At 35.6% G+C, this 22154-nt stretch overlaps 1 protein-coding gene across 1 annotated transcript; it reads left to right on the forward strand.

Annotated features, from left to right (window-relative positions):
* Positions 1–272: 272 nt before the first annotated feature.
* Positions 273–21094, forward strand: SEC22B (SEC22 homolog B, vesicle trafficking protein). Its single transcript, XM_061186093.1, has 5 exons — positions 273–527; positions 8663–8772; positions 11479–11639; positions 13277–13423; positions 17019–21094. The coding sequence occupies exons 1-5, from the start codon at positions 453–455 to the stop codon at positions 17171–17173; spliced, it is 648 nt and encodes a 215-aa protein (XP_061042076.1). The 5' UTR covers positions 273–452; the 3' UTR covers positions 17174–21094.
* Positions 21095–22154: the final 1060 nt, after the last annotated feature.

The following is a 22154-nucleotide window of genomic DNA, read 5'->3' on the forward strand; positions in this document are numbered from 1 at the left end:
AAATATCACTATATAGCTTGTCAGTTTTTTCATATACCCTTCATCTAAGTACCCATTAACTCCCACCCTCCTTCCCAGCCCTCTCCCCAAGCTTAAAGTATCAGAAACTAGAAAATTCTATTTCAGTTTGTGTGCCATGCCCTCTCACGCGTCAAGGCTTATTCGAAGCTGGAAATCCAGAAAAGTGGGCGGGGCCTTGGAAGTTCCTGAAGGTGGAAGCAGAGACGGCGGAACTTGTGTGCGGTAGCTGTGGTTCTCGGTGGGAAGCCAATTCTGAGGACCGGTAGTGGAGAGCTCTGGAGCTTGTTTCCGGCCACCTCAGCGGGAATCGGAGACGCGAGCAGCTGGGTCTTTGGGAACTGAGGTAGAGGTATAACTGTTGTCGCGGCGGAGCAAGTCAAGACGCACCTACGGCCGTCCGGGCCAGTGTTGAGTTTCCGTAGCCTGTGAAGATGGTGTTGCTCACGATGATCGCCCGAGTGGCGGACGGGCTCCCGTTGGCCGCCTCGATGCAGGAGGACGAACAGGTGAGCTACTAGATCCCCGGGACCCCAAGTTCCTGTCAGAGCGCTGTGCTCTCAGCACGGGATTCCTCCTTCGGACGCGGGAGACCCTTGTGGCCTCCCAGGCGTTTCTGACCCCTCTGAAGTGCTTTTCCTCTTTTGGCAGTGGAGAAGACTACCTGTTAGAATAAATCTTTCCTGAAGGCGGAGGTAGATTTTTGTGTTACCTGTTTCTTTTTAGAAAACCTCTCTGGAGAAGGGATAGGTTTGGCTGATTGTGATCATCCAGTGTTCTGTAATTCTTTAGGGACTTTGTTAAAATTCAAGATTTCTATTTTTTTATTTTTTTGCTGTTAATAAAGCTGACTGACAGGTCCTGGGAAAAATCGGCTCCTAAGTTAAGTCCTCTTTCCGTAGCACCTGATCCTTGACCTAGTTTACTGACATCTAGTGAAAGCAGATGAGGTAATATTGCCACATGTATGCACCTGTTTGAAGTTCAGTACAGTACCTTCTTTCAAAGTTATGCCCAATTCCCACCTCCAATAAGCCTTACTAAATTTCTGTTGTTGGAATTATAACCCTTGTGTTATACTCCTGTAATGCTTTGTACCTTTATTTTACAATTTTGCCTTTGTCTTTCCAAGTTTCCTAGCAGGCAAATGAGAAATCTTAGTCATCTATGTGTTTCCCACAGCTTTTACAATAGCAGCCTTGTGCTAGTAGGTGCCCAAAAATGTATTGCGTTGATTAAAAAAACAAAACAAAACCTCTAGATAGCTTGAGAGGAAGAGGCTTTGTGCCTTAAAATCACAAGGCAAATTTCTGGTGTGAGACAAGTTCCTGGAGCAAGGTCAGGAAGTTCCTGGAGAAAGGAGGCTGAGAATGAAATTTATATAATTTATTTAAAGTGTTCAACTTTATTTTACTTTCTCATACAACCCAAGTAATGTAATTAAAAAAAAAAAAACCTCAAGGCCTAAAATAAGATGAATATTTTGCACATTTTTTTGAACTTTTCATTCATATATTCATGAAAAAAAAAAACCTCATTAAACACATCAGATGTGCCAAGCATGGTGTTAATGCAGGGGTTTGGGGAACATAGTCCCTACTTTCATGAGCTTACAGTTTAGTGGAGAAACCAGATAACTAACAATTACAATGTAGTATAACTGCTATGGAATAGGAAGAAGTTTCTGTGGTTGAACATGGAAAAGGTATCTAAATTGATTTTTGGACCTCAGGAAAGTGTTCCCAGAAGAAATGACATCTAAGCCAACAGTAGTGTCTCCTAATTAGGAAAGCTTCTATTTGGTTATATGCCTTTTTAGGTTTGGTTTGGAAATATGTTTACTTTCACTTCTAGGAGAGTAATGATACAGATTGTGAAGTTGCTAAGTTGCTTAGCAGGTCATGCTAAGTGAAATATTTTCTATTTATTCCACAAGACAAAGTCTAAGTTGAGATAAAATTTGAAAAATACAACATACCCTGAATTTTCAATTGTGAAATATTTTTCTCTTGTCCAATGTTAAACATTTTCCAGGACTGTGCAGAAGGAGTGAAATTGTTAAAATGAATGCAGGAACATGATTTGAAACAAGGGAGATGGTGTGGGGGAAATTTTCCTTGAAGGATATGTAGTTTGATTAAGAAATAGTTTTCCCAAGGGTACAGAAATCTGGTCAGTTTTCCAACTATTGCTTTGAATTCCAATGTGGGCAAAGAATATAAATTGGATTTGAAAGTCCATATATCAGTAGGCTCTTATTCTCTGCCTTCATACTTTATTGAAGAAATTAGTAGATTTATTACTGTGTGTTTCTTAATTCCAAATTAGGTATCAGTTTACCAAGAGGGGTTGCTTTGTTTAATTGACAAGGAAAGATATTTTACACAAAAATAGTTTTGTGATTGTAATTCCATAGTGATTTTCTTTAGGAATTTTGACTTTGAATGATAACGTCTTTCCAAAACTTTTAATATCTGCAAAAATATGAATCTTTGACTTATTTTTACTATTATAATAGTATACAGAACATTTATAGAGTGCCTACTACATACCAACCATTGTGTTAAGCCTGTTAAATGCATGATTTCATTCAATCTTCATACCAACTATTAGGATAGGTACTATTATTATCCCCATTTATAGATAAGGAATCTCTGAGGCTAAGAGAGCATAGGTCTCTTGCTTAAAGTCGCACAGCTAATAAGTAGCACAACAGAATTTTTCACCAGGGTTCCTCCCTGCCTCCTTTTTTTCCCTTCCTTCCTTCCCTGTTAACCTACAACCACTATGTTAGTTCCAGGTACATAACATAGTGATTTGATAGTTCTGTCATCAGGGTTTTTTAACTTCAGCACTGTTGACATTTTGGAATGGATAATTCTTTGTTGTGGGAAAACTGTCCTGTGCATTGTAGGATGTCTAGCAGCATCCTTGGCCTCTACACCTTATATGCCAATAGCACTACCACCACCCTCCGTCTAGTTGTGACAACCAAAAATATTTCCTGACATTGCTGCATGTCACCTGCGGGGAGGAGGGGCAAAATCACCCTGGTTGAGAACCACTGTTTTGGTTTAAAAAATTTTTTTTTAATTAAGATACAGTTGATTCACAATATTATATAAGTTTCAGATGTACAACATAGTGATTCACAATTTTTAAAGGTTATACTCCTTTATAGTTATACATGTTTATAATTACTATAAAATATTGGCTGTATTCCCTGTGCTGTACAATATATCCTTGTAGCTTATTTATTTTATACATAGTAGTTTGTACCTCTTAATCCCCTATCCCTGTCATGCCCCTCTTCCCTTCCCTCTCCCCACTGGTAACCACTAGTTTGTTTTTTTAATCAATATCTGTTTGATTCTACACTACAGGCTTAGTACCTAACTGCTTCACTTGTTCTAAGACATTTTAATAATGTATTTACTTCTTAGGAGTCTGGAAATAACTTTTTAAGAAATGGATATCTTGATCAAATAGTTTTATAGTTAAGTACCCTAATTGTCCGGGCCAAATAATTCAATGTATTCTTTCAATTATTTACATTGATAACAGATACCATATCTTAGGTGGTTACTAGATGCTAGTCCTTGTACAAACTGTCTTCTTACTGGAGATGAACAATTATTCAAATAATACAATAGAGCATTAAAAAAAAGATACAGAGTATCTTATGCACTGTTTCCTCTGTGCTATGACTAGAAATGTAGGCCTAAGACAGGTAGACAGATGAACTTTTCTTTTCCAACCTAGACTCTCTGATATTCTATCTATTTCTTCCTTTCTGATGTATTTCTCCTTTTTAGATGTTTGCAATTTCTTTATCTACCTTTCTGTTCTACCTCAAAATGAACCATGTTCTCTTCAGGTGTTAGATATAACTGAGTACAGGGCAGGGAACTCCCAAGAAGCAGATAGTCTTTTGTACAGTTAAACTGGCGCACTCGCCCAATCATTGAGGGTTGATTAATCACCTTACTGTTATTGCTGTTAGAGGAAAATGGTTGGTTCTTGGTGCCCCTGGCCTTTGATCAGTAGAGTTCAACAGGAATTTACAAATGATAAGAGCTTAGCTAAACATTCTTATAAAGGCAAAAGATGGCATTTGATACAACTACTTGTTCAGCAGTCATAGGTGACAGCAATAAAAAGGATTGTGGTTGTGTGGCAATTTACTACCCTGTACCTCCTGCATTTTGTATACAGAACCACATCCTAAATATACTGATGATCTCAAATTAGTTTCAGAATTTGTGTAGACATTCACATCTACTTCATTATTGGATTGCTAACAGCTGTCTTCCATTATACTGTGTATAAGTTTCATCAAGTCTGTTCTAGATGAAGTAGAAAACAGAATTAGGACATCTAATCTAACTATTTTTAGATAGACTGGCTGACTGTGAGCCCTTTGTGACTGTAATCTTAAAAGTGAACCTAGGGTTTATCTGTAAAGCCATGATTATGTTGTTATGTGAGATCTAGATCAGAGCTGCCATATGGTTTCTTGAGCATTTCCTATGAATTAGATTTAATATTAAATAGTAAGATATCACCTAGAAGGTGGATCTACCATTACTGAAACAATTTTAATTATACAGGTGATATAGCATGCTTAGGAGCAGGGACTTCAGAGCTAGACTGCCTGGGTTCAAATCCTAGCCCCTCCCCTTATTGGCCCCAAGTCCTAATATTATGGGTGCAAATATGCAGTAAATAGGAATGGATGAATGAATAATTTTCCCATTATAATATTAATTTCTGATTATTGTAGAAAATTCAGTAAATATGTACAAACAAAAGGACCAAAAAGTTAATGGTGATTTTTTTTTTTTAACCATTAAAAGTAGTGGTAAAATTAAGTAATCCCTACTTAAATTATATCCACTTGATGTCTAACCTTAATCTTTGTGTGTTTAAAATCAAATAATGGGTAATACTGTAATACTGTTCCACCTAATTTTTTTCACTTAGTGTATAATGAATATCTTCTCATATCATTAAATATTACACAACATCATTTTAATGGCTCTGTAGTATTCCATTATATAAATATATACCATATGTTATTTTTTTTAACATCTTAATTGGAGTATAATTGCTTTACAGTGTTGTGTTAGAAGATGTGGAATTGTTGGATAAAACAATATGCAAAATTTTAAAATTTCTAATACATATTGTCAAAATAACTACCAGAAAGATTGTGCCAGCATCGTGTTCCCAGGAATGGTAATGCCAACTGAACCAGCAGTGTAAAATGTTGGTTGGCGTGCTGTAATTCCTATGTAGATATGTCCCCAGTGTTATACATTGGCAGTCACTGCTTTGTTCATTGTAAATTCCTGAAATTGTAGCATGCTTTTGGCCATAGTTTCTTGTAGTTCGTACAGTTGTTAGTCTCTTTCTCTCAGATTGCAGTAATATTTACAGTGCCTCATAAAGTCAAAGGATTTGTGCTAATCTTCATTTCACTGACAGTTTTTTGCCATTTCTTTTTTTTTTAATTGAAGTGTAGTTGGTTTACTATATTATATTAGTTTCACACTTAGAATATAGTGATTCAATATTTTTATAGATTATACTTCATTTTAAAGTTGTTATAAAATATTGGCTGTATTCCCTGTGCCGCACAATATATCCATGTAGCTTTTTTATTTTATACATAGTAGTTTGTACCTCTTAATCCCCCCTACTGCTGTCTTGCCCCTCTTCCCTCCCCTCTCCTTACTGGTAGCCAGTAGTTTGTTCTCTATATCTGCGAGTCTGTTTCTGATTTGTTATATTCATTCATTTGTTTTATTTTCTAGATTCCACCTATAAGTGATAACATACAGTATTTGTCTTTCTCTGACTTATTTCACTAAGCATAATACCCTCTAGGTTCATCCATGTTGTTGCAAATGGTAGAATTTCATTCTTTTTATTTGCCATGTATTTATTTAACTAGTTCCTTTAAGGTGCTCACCTGCCTTTAGCTGTCAAAAAACTTATAATTAACATTTATGGTTGTGGTTATTTTATGAATACCTCTGAGACACTGATTTAATTGATTTGGGGGTGGAGATTGGGCAGGAGTAGTTTTTTTAAGATTTCTAGGTGATTCTAGTTTGAAGCCAAGGTTGAAAATCATTGGTCTATGTTGGTATTATTTCTTGGCACTTTAGTAGCATCTCCAACTTTGTTTGCATCCCTTTAATCTACTGTTGTGGGGTCAGATATCTTCGGAATGCCACATAACAACATTGGTGAAGCCAACAGATTGACAAGTACCACTCAAATTTAGGAACATAGGCTATTGTGCACTAGTTCAAAGCATGTGATGGTATTCACTCTCCCCAGCTGGCTGGCCAGTCATGAGAAAAACAATATGTAGATTAGCAATACTGTTTAATATGATGATGTTAATATACATTATAATGTTAATTACTACAAAGTATTGTTAATATATAACAATATACATATACCTGTTAATGTAGGAGTATTTCTCAAGTGAACAACCTTATAACAAATCGTTGCCATAAAAACAGTGTTAAACTACAAATCGATACTTCTAGTGGTCTCTGCCTAACTCCCCTGGTTCACCTCATGCTTATTTACTTCCTTATTTATATTGAAATTTCCAGTTCACCATTTTATTTTTTTTTAATTTTATCTTATTTTGAGTTATAATTGACATATAACATTATATTAGTTTCAGATGTACAACATAATGATTCAATATTTGTAGACACTGTGAAATGATCACCACAATAAGTCTAGTTACCCTCCATCATGAAAAAATAGTCACGAAAATTTTTATTTTTTTCTTCTTGTGATGAGGACATTTAAGTTTTACTGTCTTAACAACTTTCAAATAATTCAATACAGTATTATTAACTATATTCACCATGCTGTACATTATATCCTCATGACTTATTTTATAACTGGAAGTTTGTGCTTTTTGATTCCCTTCACCCATTTCGCCCACTCCCCCACCCACCTCCCCTCTGGCAGTCACCAGTCCATTCTCTATCTATGAGCTTGTTTTTTGAGCAGGATTCCAGTCTTTTTTAATGGCTGAATAGTATTTCATTGTGTATATATACCACATCTTCTTTATCCATTTGTCTGTTGATGAACACTTAGTTTATTTCCATATCTCGGCTATTGTAAATAATGCTGCAGTGAGCATAACATGCATATATCTTTTTAAATTAGTGTTTCGTTTTCTTCAGATAAATACCCAGAAGTGGAATTGCTGGATCATGTAGTAGTTCTATTTTTAACTTTTTGAGGAACCTCCATACTGTTTTCCATTGTGGCTGCACCCATTTACATTCCCACCAACAGTTCACAAGGATTCCCTTTACTCCACATCCTCACCAACACTTGTTATTTCTTGTCTTTTTGATAATAGCCATTCTAACAGGAGTGACAATGAAGATATCTCATTGTGGTTTTGATTTGCATTTCCAGTTCACTATTTTAAATATAGCTTAGAATCCTATACTTGTACATTTGTTTATCTGCCAGTTACACGATTTTATCATTGCTTCCTTGACTGATTTTACTCTCAACTCAGTGGTTCACTATCTGGAATTTTAAGTTTCACTTTGTACTTTCTCATAGTTATACCGTAGGTCCAATCCCTGGGAGAACCCTGTGTAAACACTTTTCTATTTAAACATTTAGTTATTAAACATCTACCAAGGAGAGACAGTGTTATATCTTTCAATTCAAACTAAATAATCCAAAATAAAATAATTCCATCCCATCGCATGGCAAAAGTTATTTGTTTGTTTCCCCCAGTATGTGGATGAATAAATAATGTATATTTGCTTCCCATTCTTCATGCACTTCTTTTCCATTTTGGATCTAGTAGGTTATTGAGGTATGATTTTCTCCTTTTGAAATGACATTGCTGTTTCCCCCAGTAGACTTCTTCCTCTCTTTAAAAAATATTGTAAAATCATTTAGAAATTGTTTAGGAAAATATTGCCTATAACTCTATCATCCAAATGTTATTATTTTCATTTTTATATGAACATATCCCTTGCTACCCAGACTTTTGCTATCCAAACTCAGGAACCAAATAGATTTATTTAGTAAAGGATATTTGACTTTCCAATCTTTGTCCTTGCTCTTATTCATTTTTACCTAATTGCAGTTATAGTGTTCATAATAATTTGCAGTCATGGGTGCACACAGTTTTGCTTAAATGCTCAATACGGTAACACTTTATGGAAGATTTTACTTGATACTTCAGCACAAAAATGAGATGATTCATTCAGTCTGTTGTTCCCAGGACTTTCCCCTGAGTATGGAACATGTTGTACAGTTCTGTGCCAGTAACTGTGCAAGTGAAATGGGTTAGGAGGAGGGCACTGACCTAATAGTGGAAAGAACACTGGATTGAAAGAGTGCCTTAAGGAGTACACTTTTGCTTTTTTAGCGAATAACTATTGTGACTTTGTTGAAAAACTCGGGATTTGGTCCTCCTTTTTTCTCTAAAATAGGCCACTTTTATTTTGTTAAAATAAATCTTACCTGTAAATGAAGGACCGTATTCACATAGTGTCTTCAAAATATGATGCTTCTCACAAATTGGTACTGCTTTTTTGGTGGAAAATTCTTAAATGAAGGTGTCTTCTTTCAGTCTGGCCGGGACCTTCAACAGTACCAGAGTCAGGCTAAGCAACTCTTTCGAAAGTTGAATGAACAGTCCCCTACCAGATGCACCTTGGAAGCTGGTGCCATGACTTTTCAGTGAGTATAGTCCTGATTTCTTTGTGATTATTTAAATATGAAATACAGTAAATACAAGTAACACCTGATAAGAATGGTAACTTTTTTAAAAGTAAAGGTAACTTTAAAAATATAGTCGCTCCATGGAAGCAACTTTCCTGGCTCTAATTCTGCAAAACTGAAATCTTGGTTTCTTTATTCAATTTCCATACAATAATTCAACCTGTTATCCTGTGTCTAGTAAGTGCTATACATATCATGCAGTAATAGGTAACTTTTGCTTTGGGAGCTTCTTGGAGCCAAACACATGTAGGTTAGTACCCTTGCTCAAACATTTACTGACAGTGTAACCTCGAGCAGCTCACATGTACTTCTCTGGGCCTCAGTTTCCTCTATAAAATAGGGAATCATAGTTTTGTGAGGATTATGAGAGAATCCATGTATATCACTTAACATCTTGTCTGGCACATAGAGAATAGTCAATAAGTGTTAGTTATTATTTAGAAAAAAGAAAATTATAAAAGATAATTTAAGAGCATCTAATCAGTGGTTATAGACAATGCATACAGCTGAGAGAGGGATCAAAGGGACTTTATTGGATTTCAAATTATCTACAGATAATTGGTATTAAATGTTTAATACATGTCAAGTTTGAAGGTGATAAAACAGGAAGGATTAAACAAGAAAAGAGAGGGCAAGAAGATCAGGTGAAAATAAAAAAGAATAAGCTAAATAATCCTTACTATGTTAGGAACGCAGATACTAAGATAATATAGACCTGGGAAGAACCTGCTCTGTTTAACTCAAACAAACAAACCCTCTACTCATCAAGAACAAGCAAACAAGTATAAAGAATCAAAACCAAAACAAAACCCTGGCCTATTGGTTAAGAAAGTAGTGAATATTAAGTTTTGTAAGGTATTTCAACATCAAAAAATATTAGAGGCACTTAATTATATAGTATTTTTATGTCTACCATGGGTTAGGAACAAAAAAGATCTAGGAAAGATCTTATGGAATTGAAAAGAGATTTTCTTCTTCTTGGTTCTTTATAATCTCATCTCTTCCTTTATTTCCATCCAAGAACCATTTATTAAAGATTTATTCTTTGCCAGACAGTGTATTAAGTCTTGCCTGTAATGTTTTAGCTTATCCTCTTATTAGCAGAGAGAGACACATACACAAACAACTATACTGTAATACCTTAGGACAAGAAGTGCTGTAGAGCAGAGAGAAGGAAGCAATAAATTCCCATTTATAGAGAGTAAGTTTCAGGAAAGGGGAAAGAGGGAGGGAGAATAGAGAGAAATTTCACAGAAAAAATTATAGTAGAATTGAGCATATGAAAATGAACAAGGTTTCTCCAGGTACATAGAAGAATATTATAGTTAGAAAAAAACAATATAAGCAGAAGTCGACGAGCATGTGAAAGAACCAACTTATTGGAGAACAACATGTTGTTTGGTGTGTTAGGATATATGATGGGAAAGCAGCCTACACTTGTTTTGGAGGGCTCCAAATACTATACCAAGGTGTATGATTTTATTTTATAGGTATTAGGGAACCTCTGGAGTTTTTAAGCAATGTCATATTTACTTTTTAGGAATAAAGCTAGTGATTTAGAAGATGATCTAGACTGAAGGCAAGGAGACTGGTTAACTTAGGTGCCCAAGCAAGAAATAGGACAGCAATATTATTGTTATTGTTATTATTGTTGTTGTTGTTATTATTATTATTTTAAAGGGCATGAGAGATCATATAATATAATAGACAATAAACTATGCTCTGTGGAGTCATAGGATGCCTTAGGAGCCACATAGAAAGGACAGGGGTGGGGGTATGTGTAATGCTTTGGGCCCTTAAACTCCTACTTAAGCTAAAGAACTTCTGATTTTATTTGCTGTACATATTAGTCTTCTGGATATAATTTTTGCTGAAATAAAGAGTACTATGGCTAAAAAGTTTGAATACCACTGAGTAACCTAACCTCTTTCCAAAACTATCTCAGACATGTAGTCATATAGCCTCTTCCAGACTGCCAGGGAGCTCACTCTCACAGGAGGAGTCAGTTCTGTTATTGAACAATTTGCAGTCAATACAGAGTTCTCCTATCCTGGAAATTCGGGAATATTATTAGTCCTGAGATTATTTTCTGTACCCAGTAAATATTGTGACATTAACTTCCAACTTTTAAGTATCCACAAAGATTTCCAGTTCCACTATTTTTCTTACAGCTGGAAGAAATTTAAATGTGTATATACTTGTTTACCACACATAATCAAAGGGTAGATGGAGTCACAACTCCGAGTTCTCAAGAAAAAGTCTTAGGTATTAAGATATTTTAGTTGAAGAATTATGTAATGAATAAATATGTCTAAATACTCCTTTTGGAATATGCTTCTAATAATGGGAAGATGTTTGCTTTCTGATTCTGGTGATTTGTGGTTTGAAATTGACTTTCTGATTTAGTTAGCCTCAAAGGGCTTGGGCTAGAATATTTTCAAAAGTTTGTATAGGGAATTCCCTGGCGGTCCAGTGGTTAAGACTCCACACTTTCACTGCCAAGGGCCCAGGTTCAGTCCCTGGATGGGGAACTAAGATCCCACAAGCTGTGTGGCATGGCCAAAAAAAAAAAAAGGTTTGTATGGCACTGAGAGTCTATTTCAGATTGTTGGAGGTATTGTTAATCTACAAACAACTTTTTCTTGCTTTTTTTTGTCTCTGCAGCTACATTATTGAACAGGGGGTGTGTTATTTGGTTCTGTGTGAAGCTGCCTTCCCTAAAAAGTTGGCTTTTGCCTACCTAGAAGATTTACATTCAGAGTTTGATGAACAGCATGGGAAGAAGGTGCCAACTGTGTCTAGACCCTATTCCTTTATTGAGTTCGGTAAGTTTTTGCACCTCACCTCCCTATCAGGGGAGTAGTCGATATGCAGAAGCTATTGATATAATTTTGACACATTTTTTTTTTTATGCTTACCTACTGAAGTTTTGGATTCTCCCTCCTAGTCCATGTCTTTTGTCCTTTTGAATGAATGAGGCTTCCTTCTCATAAGTAATTTTCTCTGGTCTTTTGATATTTTCCTCATAGAACTTGTTGCCCTTTGCTCTTTTTTGTTATTTAGTTTGATTCTTCATTAGGGTAAAAAACTGTGTCTAAAGATCTAGATTGACATGTAATAACTGAGTTCTTTTTTCCCCCAACCCAACCTCCTCACCTCCCCCGCCACACACACACTCACATACTCACAGTGAGACTCGTTTTATGGAAATCAGAATTTGGAAATCAGAAGGAATGGTGAACAAGATCCTCTAATTTAAGTACTAGAGGATATATGGTATTGGGGCATAACATTTACTACATGCAGAAGTAGTGAGCATGGGTGTCCATATTTGTATAAGAATTATAGAAAGACTCATTACTGGTGAGATCTGGTAAAGTATCTGATGGCAATAGGTCAAAGGAAATGGCCTTTAAGTAGAGGAAGTGAGAACAAGTATGATTAGACTACATCACTGACATTTTTAGTTAAAAAAGAAATCGGTTTTACTATCTCTGAATTTCTGAAGTGTTTCGAGTTTGCTAGATGAATGGGTCCTCTTGCTTTTTAGAAATAAAGAAACTCTAGCAAAGCATTCCAGTGTTTCAAAACTGTAAACTCTCCAAGTGCTAATTTTTATAATGTCTGGTTTTGCAAATTTTATTTTTGTAGACAATAGCGGTTCAGTAAACCCAATAAAAAAATAAGACTGCTGGATCAAGGTCACACAGGAAATAGTTGGTATACTCAAATTAGCTTAAAGGATTATATACAGAGATTATATTGATTACAGTTCATCTATATTGGGTTATAGATGAACTGTAAGGTACAGTAACCTGAGACCAGTAGCATGGTAATTGTTATCATCCCTAAGCCTGAATGGATAAGAGAAAACAGTTTCTGGAACTAGGAAGGAGAAAATTTATGGAAAAGGCCCATTTCAGAGGAGCAGTAACTTTTGGTGGAGGTATACTGCCAGCCCAAGATGACTTCTCAGGGAGGAGCGAGGGGAATAAATACTTTGACATCACTATCCACTCCCCTTCTTCCGTACTCTTGGGGCTCCCCCATTGGCTGAACCTAACCGGAAGCTAGAGGGCAAGGAACCCATTGATGTAATCCGTGCAGGTCAGCTTCCTGCAGGCAGAAAGCAGACCCAGAAGGGTGGAGAGGAGATCTAGAGGCAAAAGGGTATGCAGCACACACATCTTAAGATTTTTTCTAAAAGTTGAAAAGTTGAAAATATAATCTTTAATAATCATTCTTTTCATAGTTTTGCGTTATATAGACATTGGCAAAAATGAATGAGCATGCAGTTTGGTAGTAGTATTTTGGGAAACGCCTGTCCCATTGATACTCATTCAAGAGCTTGGTTAATCACGGACAGTTGCAGATCCAGGACTAAACTCAGAATTTACTCTTTCCTACTTCTTTGATGGACATGAAAGAAGTTGTTAACAGTCACTTTTCTTCATCATTCTAGATACCTACATTCAGAAAACCAAGAAGCTTTACATTGACAGTCGTGCTCGGAGAAACCTAGGCTCCATCAACACTGAATTGCAGGATGTGCAGAGAATCATGGTGGCCAATATTGAAGAAGTGCTACAACGGGGAGAAGCACTCTCAGGTCTCTAAAAGCAGTATAAGTCTTATAAATAAGTGGCTCTTATTCCGTAGGCAAGGATAGCTTATTTGGGAGTACCTTTTATGCTGTCAGATTCTATCTAGTACAGTTAAGAATTCATCTTTCAAAAATGGATTACATTACAAGCTTCCAATATGATATATGTTTCTTCCTAGTGTGGTTAGTTTCTATTGAGTTGGAACAATGTAGTCTCATTCCATATCAGAAGCAATTACTGTTTCCAAGATATTTACAAAATTAAATCAATATTTACAGAAACACATAAGTTAAGGGAAATGAAAAGACGAATGAGAGGAAATTGTCAAAGATTTATTGCAATAGTTTCCTGAGTAGCCACTTTGGGAGACTTTACTGCTGCGAGATCAAATGTTATAAAATGCCATTTTCATCAAGGCATTCCTCTGCTGAAAAACTTTTAAAACCTGTGACTACAAGATAAGGTCTAGTCTCATCTCAACTTACTTTTCATTCATTCAGTCATTATTAATTGAGTACTTGTAATGTGCAAGGCACTGTGTTCTCTATAATGGAAGATAAGGGGATTGCAAACGTCTCTCATTCTCTCTAGTTCACAAACATTCTGCCTCAGCCAGGTCAGTGTCCTTATCATCCTGGACCTTCTTTAGGATCTAGATAAGAACTGCCTCTTCAAAGAAGCCTTACCTGATCCTTATATCCCACAATGCATTAATCTCTTTTGTCCTTCAAATTCTTAAAGCACTTACATATGTAATGTTTTTTAGCACATAATGTGTTATGTGTATGTGTGTGTACTAATTTACCTAAAAATATGTATGTTTACCTAATGCTTAAATGTTACCTAAATGTTTAATGTGAGCATATACTTTTTAAAAGTAGTATTTATGTGTTTCATATCTATTTCATATACTTCTTTTATTTCTTTCACAGTAATCATCACAAGTAGTTGCCTTAATGTGTATTTTTTGAATTCAGCCTTATTACATATTCATGAATAATGGGTTTTCCCTTATTATGAATTGCAGATTTTAACCTTTATGTTTGTAGTCAGCAGTTGTCCCAGCATATAGCTTCAAACTCTTTAAACATCAAATTTTGAATGAGTGAGTCTCTGTAAATTTTCATCATTACAGACTCACAGGTTCTACCTGGGATAAAGTAAACCAGCACAGGAATTTTTCTTAAATCCAAAATTTATATACTGGTCAATTTATCAAAAGTGTAACGGATTTTCTGCTAGTGCTTTGCTGATTGCTACAAAGCTGATATGCTGATTAAAAAAGAAGTACAGTTCTACCCTTAAATAACTTCATGTCATTGGGAAGATAAGAAAGATTGTTACAGAGTAATTTATAGATAGTATAAGGGAACAAACATCAATTGAACACTTACATTGTGCTAGGCAATATGGTAGGGGGACTTTACATATATCTTATTTATTCTTTAGAGTAATCCCATGTGAAGTGGGTGGTATCAAACCGGTTTCACAGATAAAGAAGCAAAGACTCAGGAAAGTAGCTTACTATAAAAGTTACACTGCTAGTACCTGGCAGAATTTGTTGGCTTATGGAGTCCTTGTCCACCTTCAGTGAATGATAGTTTTAAATCATTATATATAGATCTATAGACAATAAGAGCTATAAAAATGTAGAAGGAAGTAGATAAATGAACAGGAAAGATTTCTTGAGTTTTGATAGATCAGGAAGGAGTGAAGAGTGGTATTTTAAGAGGAAGAAAAAGCATATGCTGAACAGAGCATATATGAAGACAGTGGAAAGATTAGCCCACTTCAAAAAATGTTTTCTTCCTCTTTAAGCTTCTGTATAATAAGAATCCATCTTTTACGCCTTTTTCTCTTTCTAAGTTTTAAAGTTTTAGAGCTAATCAACTTTGCATTTATGACCCAAGAGTAGTTCCTGTGGGTTCTTTTAGCAAGATCAAATTATGCCTTTTTTACTGCCTAAATATACCTGTTTATTTTAAGCCATAGGTTTTATTTTTTATTCAAAGGTGTCACCCTGTTAGACTGTAAATTCCACAAATATAGGGATCATGTATGTTTTGATCATAATTGTATCCTCTAGCACTTCTCATGGTGCCCATAACATGAATATTTGCTAAATGACTTCTCCAAGCAATAGCTTTGTCTTTATGATACTATGTGTTTCCAAATGTTCCAGTGTAAAGGAATTCTCTTAACTACTATTTCATATGACCTAATATTTATTTCTTTGCCCAGTTATTCTCAGCAGATTTAGATTCATGTAGCAAATATTTATTGATTGATTTTTCACTGTATTTTTCACTGACTGTATGCCAGATCATGTTCTAGGCACTGGGAATATAGTAATAAACACAGTCGTAGTTAAAAACCTCTGTCCAGTGGATTGTACATTCTAGTAGACTGGCTGGAAAGATTCCTTGCAGCATTGTCATGGCTATTTCTCATCCCTTAACTGTTTTTTTGCACTAGGTGCTTTTCTTACAGGACAAGTTCTAATTTGGAAATGGCTGGCATGCCTGTGTTATTAAGTAATGCCACATTTCTCAATCAAAACCAGTCTCTATTAAGCAACTCCAAATATTCCAAAAGCATTCTCCAAGGAAGAACAAATAAATTCAGATTGCAGAATAGTTTTTCAAAATTTTAAAGAAGTAAAAAGTTTGATTAGAATTTATTTATGCCAAACTGAGAGTTTGTTTTTATTATTAAAAGTATGCCATATATTTTAAGCCCAGTCTAGCTTGTGTATATCTGACTATTTCTCTGAGTGCTCAGTTAACTTTTAAAAGAAGATACTGACATTACAAATGTCCTTATAGGAAAAAAGAAAAACTTTGCCTAAGATTCTAAAAGGCTTAATTTAGTAGATATTGATGGTTTTATAGCACCTGTGATTGTATTTTCATTATAATACAGCTTTCCTATATCTGTTAAAATGTAATTTCTGATAGCTTTATCTTCATAATAATAGTCTTTACTATGTGGAAAGTCTTAGAAATTTGGTAGCAGTCACCACTGAGATATAGCTTAATACTCATTGTCTGGTTCTTTGAATTTTCTGGTTACCTGCATCTTTTATCTTACCTGGATTATCATTTGTCAAAATATGAGCGAATATGATTTAGACCATTAAGAGATTATGAAGATAGTTATGGTCAGCTAACATTTGTCAAGTGTTTACTGTATGTAGGCATTGTGCTCACTTTACAGGCATCCTATGGTATGTTTATTGTTACTATATAATCCCTATTTTTATAGACAAAAGAAGCTGGGTCTTAGAGAGGCTGAGTTGACCAATACCACATGACTGATACAGCTGAGATTTGAACCAGGGTCTGAGGCCAGAGCCTGCATACAGCCTCAAGAATTTGAACATAAATTGATCTGATAATTTTAAAATGCATTGTAGATTTTACAGTGCTTCAGGATCATGAGTCAATCAGTGTATGCAACCTTACCCTTAAAATAAAAATGATAATTTAAGCTTCATGGTTTGAAATAGTGCCACTCATTTTGGTTATTTTTATGTCTTAATACATTTGATAAAATACTTTAAGGGACTAATTGATGTTTTCCTTTTTTCCTTTTTGACAGCATTGGATTCGAAGGCTAACAATTTGTCCAGTCTGTCCAAGAAATACCGCCAGGATGCGAAGTACTTGAACATGCGTTCCACTTACGCCAAACTTGCAGCAGTAGCTGTATTTTTCATCATGTTAATAGTGTATGTGAGATTCTGGTGGCTGTGAAGTAGTGAATCCAGTCACTGGCAAGGGAGAACCTAGAACCCAGCAGGTGTATGTTTTCAGGAAGCTGAGCTCACAGAGATGCGTATTAGAATCCAAGTGGAACTTCTGCCTCTAAAGACCTTGCAAGGAAAGACATGTCCTGAAAATGAAAGATTACGCCTCATTTAATGAAGCTTAGCCCTATGTAGAAAGTGTCTTTTGGGGGCAGAGGCTTTCTCTGGGTGCTAAGCCATATATGTTAGGGAACAGTAGATTGTTTTATTTGTTTTTTTCCCTCCCTGTGTTTTACATTTTTAAAACAGCACTGACTGGGCATTCTCATCTCTAATGGAGCCGTCAGTGAGATTTGGCTTAACCAACCTGTGCTAGCAACAGTCTGAAATCCCTTCAGAGAAGGCAGCCCTTTGGAAAGGTTTTGGACTCTGTTTAATCAACATTCCGTTTGTTGGTGACACTTGTGATTTTTCAGGAATCTGAGTTGTTGATGGCCTTTTAAACAAGACTCCAGTATGTGAAGGTTAATTGCTGTGCTGCAAGAGATCCTGTCTATTGGCCCCTGTAGGAAGTTAACCTTTGTTGTTTTCCATTTATGATGTTTTGCTTATTGCACAATTGCTTTAGGGTTAAATGAATTATATTGATGCCTTGAAATTATAGCACTCCGTGATTAAGAAGCTAAAATGTTTTCTGTCATTTACTCCTTAAAAGACTTAAATGTTTTGTTTGGGACATTCTTAATTTTATTTTTCCGCATCTGGTTTATATTAATCTAAGAGTGAATGTAGCATATTGATAGGCAGAGGCCCCTGACTTAGTGACAAAGAGAGGCCAGCTCATGACTACAGCTTTGTCCTGCCCCTTTCTCACTTTTTCTCCACTACGATTTTCCCCACTCTTCCTCCTGCCACAATTTGCCAACATTTTTTAAATTCCTCTATGTCCAGTAGTTTCATGTGCCTCTCAGGATATCCTCAAATATCAAAATGGAAAATATTCAGTTGCGTAGTTAATTAAATTGAAATTTTTCAGAGCAACTACTCAAACTACTAAACACATTTATCTGAGAAAATCTGAGAGCACCTTGTATCTGCTTCAGTTATATAATTCTCTGAGAATGTTCTAGAAATAGGTAACTCATTTACAATAGCTTCTATTAACAAATAAAAGTACCTGTGATTTTTCCCTTTTTTGCTCAGGGATAATGGGGATTTCCTTTTACCTCCTGAGGTAGAATTTTTTAAATGGGGAGAATAGGCCTTTTAAATATTGTCACAAGGGTCTACAATATAACCTATAATTCCTACACATACTGCAAACATTTCTCTAAATTGTACAGGAAAATGAGCCTACTTCTTAAAATCTTTGGAAAGAACTTTAACCAGTAAGCAATTTTATAACTCAGGATCATCAAACCTACTATTCTGATTCCTGATAGAGAAAAAAATTCTATTTCTTTAAAACAAGGCAAGGAGAAATGCTTGTTTTATTCCTGATAATTTACAGAACTAGAATAAAATTTTTTTCTTTCCATTTTGGACCTATGTCTGCCAATTGGAGTTTTGTGCATGAAATAAGAAGTTACTTTATATAGAGAATAAGTGCTTTGAAGTCCCTAAAAGGCTTATCCTAAGTAATGATATTGGTAATAAAAGCCTTTGAAAGGCTGAAACCCTAAGTAGTGGTACCATAGCATTTGGTACTTCTGTAGGAGTGGAGAGTGGCAGCTCGTTGAGAGTCGCATGCTGCAACCAAGTAGTCAGCAATGAAATAAATACTTCTAGAATGTTCCCTTTAGTGTGAAGTTTTGTTATCTAGTTAATTTACGTGCACATCTTCTATAGATACACTTCTACCTAAACTCAGTGGGTTAATTAAAAAATGAGTTGGGGTGGGGGATGATAAAGGGATAAGAAAGTAGTTTAAGATTATGATGGTAGAAAATGAGAGAACAGGACTGTCATAATATGACTCCTACTTCTGTTCTTTATTGGAGGAAGTGGGAAGATCTGACTAGATGAAATGAACCAGCAACCAAACAGGTATCTAAAATAGAATGTGATAAATACTGTTCAGGGTTATCGGGGGCACATTAAAAAAGGACACCTAATTTACTGTGGGAAGGGGTGTGGTAAGAGAAGGAGAGTGGGATTTCCCAGACAGAGTCAATGGCTTATGCAGAGTCATGAGTTAAAAGAGTGAGGCCCATTTGGGGGATCATATAGCTTGGTTCAACTTAACTCATAGGGTAAGTATAGGCAACTGAGACTTGAGGAAGAAGAAGTAGACGGTACACTGTCATGCAAGTCATTCAGACTAACATCAGTGGCAAGAGATGGCATCAGATTTATAATTTCAAATGATCATTCTGGCCATGCTATAAAAGATATATTAGAGAGGAATAAGCCCGAAAGTAGGGAGATGAAACTAAGGAGCCATCAGAGTAGAATGAGACATAGACAGGTTTCAGGTGATTTTCACGAAAGGAATAATCCCACATACTGAAATATTTACACGATGCTTTCTTTGTTAGGAGCTTATTTTAATTCTCATGTTGACATTTTGAAGTAAATACTGTTCACACCATGTGAATGAAGAAACTTTACCACACTGAGGCACAGAAGAGTTGAGTAATTTATCCAAAGATGCAGAGCTGGCAAGTGATGGAGCTAAGATTTGAACCTAGACAGTTTGACTCCAGAGTCTGTGCTTTTCTCCACCATACTATACCACCAAGAGGTCAAATCAAACAAGTACCACAAAATGTATTTTGAATTTAACAATTAGGAGCGTAATCATACAAGCAGAGTAATTCCAGAGCAGTAGAGACACAAGTCAGATTGCAGTGGGTTGAGGATTGTGTGAACCACTGGGAAGTAAAGATGTTGAACTACTCTTTAGAAGTAGCTTTTTTGGTTATGACGCTGAACTTCATAACATGTTTTAATTAAGAAATCTCACAAATGTTAACATAGCAATATTTGGCACATTGTACATCTGTTCATTGAAATGTCTAACTGGTTCTTAAGCTTTTTGGAAAACCTTTGAAAATCTGGTGAAAGGTATGTGCCTTTACCCCAGAACAATGTTCATGTGTACATGTATACCAAGTATCACATACTATGTCAGGGTTTTCAAGAACTCTGTAAAGCCTGTTCATGACCTGGTGGTCCATGATCCCCCAGCTAAGAACTCCAAATATAGAGGATGTGGAACTCAAAGGAAAGAATCCAGAAACCTTGAAAACTGTACGGCTGAGGTGAACTAGAAAAATTCTACAGTTTGAACTAACTGTGGATGAGATTCATTCTTAAAAAATTGCGTAAAAAAATTCTATCAAATATTTTTGGATCTTGTTCTACAGAAAAAAAATATTTGGTCCAGTTCCTCAAAATCAAAATCAAGGATTTTAAATTTTTTATTTCTACTTTTATCAGTAGGAAGTCTTGCAAAAGCAAGTTAAGAAGGCAAATGGGTAATCATTTCTTCGTACATAGTATTTAATAATACATGTATGAGAAAACATCTCAATTTAAATTCCCATCTTATTGGGAGTTTTCATGACCTAAGGGCTTGAATGTTGGTGGACACACAATTAAGGCTTTTAGTTAGTGCATTCGGCAGAACTGACTGAGCCCCACCTTGTTGTCTTTTTAGACAGCTCAGCAAAAAGGCAAAGAGCAGTGGTTGTAAAGATGTTACTACTGTAAATGCACATTAACTAATTGGACCAAATAAATAGCTTGTACTTTTTAAAAGTCCCAAAGAAAAATTTATAGCATGTGTGACGTAGTTTGAGGTAGAAGGGGCAAATTGAGTCTCACATCCATTTAATGATGACAGACAGGGTTGACCCAACAGTGTAAAACTGTCTTGAGCAATTTAATCACTCCATTCTAATAAAGTTTATTTCAAGTGCTGTAACTGAATCCATGTCTTAGATTAGAAAAGTTGTTGGAAATTTGACTTCCTATACTAATCAAAACTGGACTAACCTTCTATAACCTTCATTAATTGAGCATATGTGTTAGTCATTTTACATGTATTATTACAGTCCTCATGACTGTTTTCCCAGCTTGCCCAAGGTCACATAGCAAGTTGAAGTACTTGGGTTCAAATCCAGGACTGCTAGACACCCAACCACTACATATACTGTTTATTCCTAAATTATGATGTAGAAGTGTTTGTCCTAAGCACTATTTCACTTTGTCCTGTCAAGTTATTTGCTTTTGTTTTTGTTTTTTTTTTGGAAAAGGTTGGCTTTTAAAAAATACTATTTCATTTTATTATTTCCATCTCTTTTTCATTTACTTATCTGTCATTTCTCCCTTTATTTTTTAATATTTTTTGCTCTCGGGTTCTTGTTTGCCTTTTCTCATTCTTGGTTTGTAACACATTTTTTAAAAACTTTATTTTCTATTGGAGTACAGTTGATTAACAATGTTGTGTTAGTTTCAGGTGTACAACAAAGTGATTTGGTTATACACGTATCTATTCTTTTTCAAATTTTTTTACCAATTAGGTAGTTACAGAATATTGAGCAGAGTTCCATGTGCTATACAGTAGGTCCCTATTGGTCATCCATTTTAAACATAACAGTGTGTACATGGCAATCCCAAACTCCCTAACTATCCCTCCCCCCCACCCACCCTTCTCCCCTGGTAACCATGTTCTCTAAGTCTGTGAATCTGTTTCTGTTTTGTAAATAAGTTCCTTTTATCATTTTTTTTTTTAGATTCTGCATAGAAGCGATATCATACGATATTTCTCTTTCTCTGACTTACTTCACTCAGTATGACAATCTCTAGGTCCATCCATGTTGCTGCAAATGGCATTATTTCATTCTTTTTAACAGCTGAGTAATATTCCATTGTGTATATGTACCACATCTTCTTTATCCATTCTTCTGTTGATGGACATTTAGGTTGTTTCCATGTCTGGGCTATTGTAAACAGTGCTGCAATGAACATTGGGGTGCATGTAT

The sequence above is a fragment of the Eubalaena glacialis genome, chromosome 3 (genome assembly GCF_028564815.1).
Source record: "Eubalaena glacialis isolate mEubGla1 chromosome 3, mEubGla1.1.hap2.+ XY, whole genome shotgun sequence".
Classification (NCBI taxonomy): domain Eukaryota; kingdom Metazoa; phylum Chordata; class Mammalia; order Artiodactyla; family Balaenidae; genus Eubalaena; species Eubalaena glacialis.

Excerpts from the sequence above, each read along its gene's own strand:
- SEC22B (XM_061186093.1), top strand. The coding sequence starts at position 453 with ATGGTGTTGCTCACGATGATCGCCCGAGTGGCGGACGGGCTCCCGTTG. Across the intron at positions 528-8,662 it reads CGATGCAGGAGGACGAACAG|TCTGGCCGGGACCTTCAACA; the intron begins GTGAGCTACTAG and ends GTCTTCTTTCAG. Across the intron at positions 11,640-13,276 it reads CTATTCCTTTATTGAGTTCG|ATACCTACATTCAGAAAACC; the intron begins GTAAGTTTTTGC and ends TCATCATTCTAG.